At 38.5% G+C, this 9,839-nt stretch overlaps 1 protein-coding gene and 1 non-coding gene across 2 annotated transcripts in view; one reads left to right on the top strand and one right to left on the bottom strand.

Annotated features, from left to right (window-relative positions):
* Window positions 1–1,351: 1,351 nt before the first annotated feature.
* On the top strand, window positions 1,352–1,423 carry trnaq-uug (transfer RNA glutamine (anticodon UUG)). The gene has a single exon. It is a non-coding gene; the product is annotated as a tRNA-Gln (tRNA).
* A 136-nt stretch (window positions 1,424–1,559) lies between these two features.
* calcrl2 (calcitonin receptor-like 2) overlaps window positions 1,560–9,839 on the bottom strand; it is a 25,847-nt gene continuing 17,567 nt past the window's right edge. Inside the window, exons 10-11 of the mRNA XM_015020919.1 lie at window positions 5,251–5,292; window positions 1,560–4,356 (exon numbers count right to left, since the gene is read on the bottom strand). Of these exons, the coding sequence (XP_014876405.1) occupies window positions 4,129–4,356; window positions 5,251–5,292 (270 nt within the window). The 3' untranslated portion in view covers window positions 1,560–4,128. The remainder of the gene's footprint in view (window positions 4,357–5,250; window positions 5,293–9,839) is intronic.

The following is a 9,839-nucleotide window of genomic DNA, read 5'->3' as shown; positions in this document are numbered from 1 at the left end:
GTAAATAAATCGATTTTCAATCAGTTTTTTGCACCAAAGTGTTAATAATAAACACGATTTCACTGAGGCTCTGTGAGAGCCATATGAATGAAATAAGTAATTATTGATATAACAGGAGCAGCGGCTTTGACACCTGGTGGTGGGTGTGTCGATGTGGACGTGACTGTCATGAAGTATGAATGGGAAGGTGACTGGCTGCTGGCTCTGTGTGTATGAGGAAGCGGGTGAGCTGGGTGGTCAGTCCTCGCAAAGTTTGGAGCATAATAAAAATAAAAAAAAAATCGATAATTGTGACAGAACAAAGAAGAGGTTAGGAGTACAAGGACAGATGAGATTCCCCAGTTAACCCAGTGCGGCTGTCTACCACCATTAGTTTGCTGTGTTTTATAATAATAAAACGTGTTTATTATTAACGCTTTGGTGCAAAAAACTGATTGAAAATCGATTTATTTACTGCATGTTTATGTCTGTTAAGGCTCAGATGGAACGCCACTGAAAGCAGCCCTTTAAACCATTCAGACTACGAACACAATAGAGACACCATCAGATGACTGATTACCCCTCGATAATAACTCAATAGTCCATGGAAAAACCTTATAAGCTTGTATATAAAGCAGAAAGTACGGCGGCCACCGTAAAAAGGCTTACAATATTCAATTATGCCGCATGAACTGATCAGTAGATTATTGCGAGGGAACGCAAAACCTTTGCGAGGGAACGCAAAAGAAAAAAAGTTTACATCTTTAATTTAATGCACACTAATATAAAAACCTCTGCTTCCCCCTGGAGGAAAATAATGTAACTGCATTAACACGAGCAAGTCCTTCGCAACTTCCACAAAATGGTGACAAGCGATACATTGAAATAAGTAACTGTATGCAGAAAATTGCTAAGGGTATATATTAGCTTAGCTAATGGGACCTTTGTTTCCCTTTATGATTAACCTACAATTCGTTTTTGCTGTTCGACTGAAACTAAGGACACCACTGCTACCGGAGTTAAATGCTGAAATAAACCAATTAAAAACGTCGTCCATTAATACTTTCTCTACTGGTACTTAGAAATAGTATTTAGGAGTAGGTATCTTAAGCAATTAGTCTCTAAATTCAGAGTATACGAAGCAGATAGTGGAGGAGTGTCGCTGTATAAATCGTAGCATAACTTATTTATTAGCTGAGCTGCTTTAAGGATACATGGCATCATGTGCCGTGTGCTGTCAAGATGCCAGCCATGTGGTGTAATGTCTTCGTAAATTGATTTACTACCTCCATGTATTAAACATATAGTCATTTCACAAAACATATACGTATGTCTGTATATGACCTGAGAAGTCGAGGGTGTATTATCATCTGGTCCCATGGTGTAATGGTTAGCACTCTGGACTTTGAATCCAGCGATCCGAGTTCAAATCTCGGTGGGACCTCATGCTTTTGCGCTGTTTTGATTTGAAACCAATACAAAACTGTTTCAGTAGACACAAAATCGTCCTTAATCTACGTCCACTTCATTTCCTATATGTACATTCTTTAGGAAATTTATGAAGAGGCCTCTCAGGATACTCCATGTATCAAGAACTTTATTTCCACACATTGACAGTTTTAAAATATAAACAGCAGCAATGTGATACATTTCTTTGGATGTTATTTTTTATTTTGGAATGTTGACCTGATACACTGTGTCACACAGCACTTATGTTCCCAGCTGATGTGCTATACCCCATCTGTGCTCTCTGCTGTATGTAAAGTGGAAAGATTTGATTTTATGCTAACTGCTTATGCATCTGGCTTGCAATGACAGCAAACTTGTTAAAACTTCTGTAGTTTTACAATAATGTCTGTAAAGGGTAGTAGTACAACATGAAGCATGGAAAATGTATGAAAATAAAACTCCACAGGTGACACAAAATTTTATATTTTTTTGGATTTGTACAAAAATATTTTGCAGCAAACATACAAACCAGTAAAAATAAAAACAATAGTAACATTTAAAGGCATCTGAAATATTGTAACAACAAATATGCATGAACCTTGCAATGCTGACTAAAGTAAAAATTTAAAAAGAAAAAACTATATACTGACAAAAATGCTGTAAGGTTTATTTTTAGAATAAGATTTGCATCAAATTAAGATTTTTACGCCAATACAGAAAAATTTATGACATTATATAAACTGTAGGTGTTGGCAAATCAAGCATGTATTGTGGGATTGCACTTTAACACAAGCTACAGTATTCCTGGATATGTTATGAACCAGAGTTATTGTGTTTGACAACAAAGCCTGCTTGTAAACAAATTCAGTTAAAAGTTCAACTTGACTCACATACCAAATCAAGACTAAACTGTCTCAGTTTACGGTAAAAATTGGCTTTTATTACTCAGTTTGCTGTCCAAACTAAAGGCTTCAGATAAAAAAAAAATATCCAATTTACAACTAAGCAGATATGAGAAAAGGTGCACTAAGCTTTTGAAAAAAAATTACCAAAAGTCCAGGGAGCTGGTTAGACAGTTAAAAACAAATTTCACTCAACTGTGTTTCAATAAGACACAAAAACAAGAAGTACTTAAGAAATGCCTCATTCAAAGTTTAGAGTTTTCAACCGTGAAACTAAGACTAAACCTAACATAGTGCTTTATTGGGTACCTTACAATGATAATTTGGGTTTCTTTTAGAAGGGCAGAGATAAATTAGCTGATGCTGAGGAATTCAGAATTGTCTGAAGACCCTGGCAGGTGACCAGCCAGTTTTTTTTGTGTGTGTTTTCAATCAGTGAACACACCATGCTTATCATTACCAGGCTTGTGCTAATAACACTGTGATGTGGACGCTGAAGCTGAGCGGTTAGCTATTTTTATTACCAGTGGGGTGTTTACCATGAAGCTAAAGGAAACACAGAGATGTATATAAGCTATTTGAAATAAAGCTCTATTTTCAAAAAACAATCTAGAAAGATTTAGTTAGGTCAGGCTGTGAGTAAGAGGGCAAGATTTAAAGCTAATACAGGAAGGCTAAACCGAGAACAGCATAGTTGTCTTATCTTTTTGAGCTTTCAAAATGTGAGCAACAAGCTGGATTTGAAAAAGTTGCAGATTTAAGAAATCTTAAGGGAAAGTTAAGGCAAGAATCCAAATTCTTTAGAGACTGTTATTTTAGCAATGCTAGCTGTGCTAACCATGCTAATAACTAACATTCTTGTGCAGTAGCCTCACTAATATAAGTAGCTGATTATTGCTTCTGGCAGCAAGATGAAGCTCTTATATATTAATGTGTTACAGATTTTAAAAGGGAATTGTAAAAAGCTAAATGGATGTAGACAACTTCACAAAGTGAAATTCGGAACCAGCCACCAATTTCTGATCTGTGTAACTCTAGTCTCCTTGAAAGACATGAATTTTTGTGCGTGTATGTGTGTATGTGTGTTGTGGCAGTAAGGTCTCTAACTTTTTTGTGAGTTACAGGTCTGAGCTGGACGTTTTCAAGTTGCCATCCAGGTTGTTTTTCACAGCTATCATAGAAAGCAGAGCATTCTTTGACGTGAAAATACCTTGTGATAAAAATGGGACTTTTGTATTCCCTTGAACATTTTCACATTTTTTCATGTTGCAACTTCACAGTTTGATGTGTTTTATACACAATTATGGACTACTTTGTACTGATCCATCACATAAAATTCACTGAGGATTCGGGATATAACATAGGAAAATGTGAATAGTTCAGAATACTGAATTATTCAGAATACTGAACTATTCACAGTGTAAAAGCTCCATAAGGCCACAGAATGCACAATCTTTTGCAGTAGCATTTTCAACTCCACCAAGTGGAGTATAAAAGAAACTTTAGTTGAAAACAAGAAGGAAAAAAAATATGATGCACTGCCTATTAAAATGCACAGAAACAATGCAATGGCACAATAATAAACATATGTCTTCCTACAAGTCCTTGACTGGTGTAAAAATATCAGGTTGTTCATACAATATCATTTATGTACATACAAAGCAATCACTTTCCATTTACTTTGTAAATGAGTTTTTAGTTTCTTTTTTTCAGATGTTGGATGCTTTAGTTGTTGGACACCACAGAAGTTATCTCTGCTGCTTCAGAGGTTGGAGGTCAGGTCTTGGTTTGTGCATCCTTATCCTGACTCTTGCTGCCCCACAGGCATGAGGTGACAGGTTTCCGTCTGTCGGTGAGACGGCACCTCGGCGGGGACCTCGGCGCTGCAAGTAGCACGGCTGGTCTCCACGATGGAGGAGGTTGTGTGACAGTTGAAGTGATGGCTGACGAACGGAGTTTCTCCCAAACCTGTTTTCCCCCAGGCAATCTTCCACTGAACCCACTTCCTGCGCAGGGCTGTTTGGGCCTGCACATGAATTCAAACACATGTTTCTGGATTGCAGGTTTAAAGCAGCCATGTTGTAAAACTTAAAAAAAAGTTTTGCTTGGGAAACCCTCATCCAGCTTTGAAGTGTGCTCAGGAGCTCTTGAGTGATAAAAGATGTGTAAACTAAGTGAGAGTATGTAAAAGTGCACCGTAACCCTAACCCAGGGGTGGGCAACTCCAGGCCTCGAGGGCCGGTCTCCTGCAACTTTTAGATGCATCTCTACTTCAACACACCTGAGTCAAATAATGAGGTCATTAGCAGGACTCAGGAGAACTTGACTGCACTTAGGAGGTTATTCAGCTGTTGGATTCAAGTGTGTTGGACCAGGGTGACATCTAAGAGTTGCAGGACACCGGCCCTCAAGGACCCAGATTGAGGGCCGGTGCCCACCCCTGGGTTAGGGTTACGGTGCACTTTTACACCCCAGTAAATGCCCACCCCTGCCTATGGCAGGGGTGGGCATTTACTGTTGCCCCTTTGGCAACAGTAAATGTTTTTTGAAGAATGGAAATTGTAAATGTAAATTGAAGAATGGAGGATTTTTTTAATGTTGCTACTTATCAAGATTTGATGTTCTCCTGTATATCTCCTGGAAAGAATATATGAACATTCAAATGATAAAATTGAAATGCTCAATTCCAGTAAGAAAGCAATAAGGGTTGCCATGGCAAAGTACATTAAATATGATTTTTTTTCCTTGAAAACCTTTTTTTTAATCTTGAACAACATGCAGACATACAGAAATACATGTTAAGAATAAAAGTAAATTAAGCTAAAAGATTATAAGTAATTTAATTCTTATTTTCTATTACATAAAGTTGAATATTTTTTTCACAGAATTGGATAAGGTTGAAATAGATAGATCAACATACCTCTGCATTGCAGAAACAGAGAATAATTGACACAAGGAGTCCCTATAAAATAAGAGACAGTTTATTAAACAATTCGTAACAGAGACAAATAAGATTATCATAATATTGCAAAAAACACATGAAAAAGCAAATTAATTATTAAAAGTACTCAGTACTTATAACAAACTACAAACCGGATTCCAAAAAAGTTGGGACACTAAACAAATTGTGAATAAAAACGGAATGCAATGATGTGGAGATGGCAAATGTCAATATTCTATTCACAATAGAGCATAGATGATAGATCAAAAGTTTAATCTGAGTAAATGTAACATTTTAAAGGAAAAATATGTTGATTCAAAATTTCAGTGTCTGCAAATCCCCAAAAAATTGGGACAAGTAGCAATAAGTGGCTGGAAAAAGGAAACTGAGCATACAACAAACAGCTGGAAGACTAATTAGGTCAACTGACAACATGATTAGGTATAAAAAGAGCTTCTCAGCGTGTCAGTGTCTCTCTGAAGCCAAGATGGTAAGAGGATCACTGTGACGGCCCTGCCGTTTGGCAATTGGGGCTGGTTAATTGTTTGCCATTTAAGGTCCTTGATTGTGGGAGGTGCTGCTGTCACCTGGTTTGGATTTAAGGAGAGAGATCCCAGGCTGTTGACGCAGGGGTCCAGACATATGGGTCTACTACATCTTGGGCAGCCGCCCTTATTCCCCTAGACATCATGTTTTTTAATAAATGCCTCTAAAAGGCTTAAAATGCTGGTGGTTGTCGTGTCCTCCCTGTTTCTTGTTGCGGCCCACCGAGCCAGGCCGTAACAATCACCAATTCCACCATTGTTGCGCAGAAAGATAGTGCAGCAATACCAGAATGGTGTTACCCAGGGTAAAATAGCAAAGACTTTTAAGTTATCAACCGTGCATAACATCATCAAAAGATTCAGAGAATCTGGAACAATCGCTGTGCGTAAGGGTCAAGGCCGTAAAACTCTACTGGATGCTCGTGATCTCCGGGCCCTTAAACGTCACTGCACCTCAAACAGGAATGCCACTGTCAAGGAAATAACAGAATGGGCTCAGGAATACTTCCAGACAGCATCGTCAGTGAACTCAATCCACCGTGCCATCTGCCGTTGCCAGCTGAAACTCTACAGTGGAAAGAGGAAGCAAGCTCGACAAGCTCAGCCGTTTGCACTGGGCCTCACTCCATTTAAAATGGAGTGAGGCAAAATGGAAGACTGTTCTGTGGTCAGATGAGGGAGGGAGAGAGAGAGAGAAGCTTTATTCAATAGGCTCGTGGTCCACAAAGACATAACACACAACACATACAAAATAAAATAATAAAAACAATAAAATAATAAAATCTTAGAGACTTGCATACCAATGATTCCACAGAGCCGACTGGTATCTTAGCGCACTAACAGAGGGATGTGAAAACATTACAATAAGACTGTTCAATGAGCTGCACAAACGATGCATATACTTGTATATCAAGTTTCTCATGAGTGCCTGAAATGTTCTGACATGTGAATTACAGAACATCTCACTTGCACTGCTAAACCTGGGTTTCTTAAGCAGAATTCTCAGGGAATCATTATAAGCAACCTTAAGCTTCTGCATGCTAGCTTTTTTAAATTTACACCACAAAGGAGCTGCATACAAGGATGTACAATAAGCTTAAAACAAGCTTATTTTTACCTCATCAGTGCACATGTAAAACTTCCTCCCCAGAATGTTAGCCTGGGCGTACAACATGTGACACTGCCAATAAATGTCATCATCATCCTCATCATCACAGAGCTGGTCTGTGATGTAGTGATCCAGATATTTAGTTTTGGAACAAACATTTAACTTTAGTCCTGACAGAAAAAAATCAGGGAAACAGAGTTGTCTGCTTTAGACCTACATATTAGTACAACAGTTTTCTTAGCATTATTCTGTACATTAAATCTCAACCCATAATCAGAGCAGATATTCAGTAACTGCTGAAAACCAGCACAGCTGGTTTAGAGGACAGCCAGGTCATCAACATACATAAAGTGATTGACCAGGGTATCACCAATCATACATCCAGTTTTACAGAGGTTCATTTCTTTTGACAGGTCGTCCATGTACAAGTTAAACAGTGCAGATGAAATAAGCCCACCCTGATGCACACCGTCTCACACCAAAGGAAGCAGAGATGTTATTGCCCCATTTTACATGCATTTTCTGGTTTGAATACCAGTAAACTAAAATTTGTATAATGATATCTGGAACACCTCTCTGTTGTAATGTGTCAAATAACTTGTAGTGATTGACACAATCAAAGGCCTTAGAGGCATCAATAAACCCAATTAATACAGATGAATTTTTTCTTAGATATGTTCTTGCTGCTTCTTTCAGGCCATAGATGCAGAAATCAGTTCCCAACTTGGCTTTGAAACCAAATTGATTATCTGTTGTACTAATAAACTGATTGAGATGACCAAGCAAGATTTTTTCTAATACTTTAGATATCACACTTGCTAAAGCTATTGGTCTGTAGTTATATTAAGGCTACCAACCTTGCTAGTTTTGTCCTTAGTTACCGGCACAAGGGTGATAGGTAATAAGGAATCAGGCAACTGTCCATGGGTCATAAACCCAGAGAAACGCATTATAAGGAGCATAGCCACTTTTTGGCTAGCATATTTCAAATGTTCTGCTGTAATGCTATCAGAACCTGTTACCTTATTCTCACACAAGTGAGCTATAGCCTGCTGGACTTCACTAGGGGTTATTATAACCGTATCACTCTTAGCAATATTTCCCAATCCATAGGGTTCACTTTTTACACAGTTAAATAAGGCAGAGTAGTGCTGTCTCCATAGCTCTGCTATATTATGAGCCCCAGACATACCCTCTATGGTACTGGGGAGTAATGCATCAGACCTGTTTAAAGCTCTGATATCATTCCAAAAGCCAATGGCATTATTACAAAGCAGTTTGTCAGCCATGGAGTCTGCTCTCATGTTCTACTCACATTTGGAAATGTATCGAATGGCATATTTACATTTTGCACTGGTAAGTTTTTTATAATCTAGGAGAGTCCCATCTCTTGGTCTACCTGCTTGTACCCATGTGCACATCTTATTGCTTGTTTGGCTTCTGCATGGTATCCTGACACATGTTTATTCCAACCTGGCCTGATGTTATTAGTCTTTCTCCATGTAAGGTATGGTCTTATACTTTCATACAAAGCACAGCACCAACGATGCCATCATACATAGTATGGAGATCTATACCACTGCAATTAACACCTGAGCACATAATAGATTGAAGAGGAAGACCTATTTTACTCAAAAGAATATTAGTTTTCATATGATATACTAATAAGTCATCTTTAGAGAGTCTGGACCATTGAAATTTAACTGTGGGGGCACTATTTACCCCCCATATAAACTCTGGAAGACTTTGAATATCCAGCATAATTAAAAATGGAGCATGATCTGACATAGAATATTCATATAAGATTTCTATTGATTTTACAACAGTATGGGCATCAGCAGAGCTAATGGTCAAGCCATGACGTTGTATGCCAAGCTTCACGTATATATATATATATATATATATATATATATATATAGCTATCTGCAGGTAGCAGGAGCTGACTGGACAATATAAAACTGTTATCACAAAACTGATGCATATGTTTGGTAGATGAAAAGTGCTCATCAGATATATCTGTATTCATATCATCTACTACATACACTGAGGTAAAACAATGATCATCAATAAAAGAGTTCAAGAAAGCAAGTCTATTCAAATAAATGTCTTCATTCTGGGGACACTATTATGGTGTGTAGATATTAATAATGACAAATTCTTTGTTTTCAACTTTTAAATGTACAACAATACACCAGTCAACACCAGTTCTGATGACATTTAGAACTGGATCCAGCTTTTTGTGCCATAGAATGGCTACTCCTCCTGCGATTCGTCTTCTGACTATACCCATAGAAAGATCCACAGTAGATTCACCAGCTCCACAGAAACAATCATTAATACAGTTCAAACTTCCCAAATCCTGTTTAGATGGAAAAGTCTCGTAAACAAAGGATTTTTGCATTTTTGCAACAGTCTATCCACAACCAGAGGTCGTGCTTTATCTCCAGCTGTATTACCGACACGCAGTCCCCGGCAGTTGTAAGGAATAACACGCATTAGTCCAGAGGTTCCCAAACTGTGGGACGTGGCCCCTAGGGGAGGGCGCCGTGCCATTGCAGGAGGAGCGCGGGAAGCCGTCTGGATGAAAAAAAAAAAACATGAACGCTGTATGCGCTGGGTTTTTACCTTAGAATGGCCAACTCTCTGTTATTCCTATGTCAATTTGATACAGTAGGGGATTCCACACTTCCCATATCTGTGTCCTCTGTCACTTTGATCAGTATTTAAAGCTGTTTAAGCCGTTAACATGTGGTAACCTGTTTTTCCGAGCCGCCTTTAAACGTAACATGAGCGCTATGACGCTCATGCTTGGTTTACACCTGTGTGGCAGCGAAGGAGACCTAGTGCTGCTGTGCAGAGCTACGCAGGTGTGTTAGGATCATGGCAGCAAACCAGCAAAACGCAAAGAACTTTTC

Source organism: Poecilia latipinna, unplaced genomic scaffold (assembly GCF_001443285.1).
Source record: "Poecilia latipinna isolate Pla-1442-1.1 unplaced genomic scaffold, P_latipinna-1.0 Scaffold2687, whole genome shotgun sequence".
Lineage (NCBI taxonomy): Eukaryota > Metazoa > Chordata > Actinopteri > Cyprinodontiformes > Poeciliidae > Poecilia > Poecilia latipinna.
Note: the sequence above shows the minus strand (reverse complement) of the source record. Positions and strands in the feature narration are given on the sequence as shown.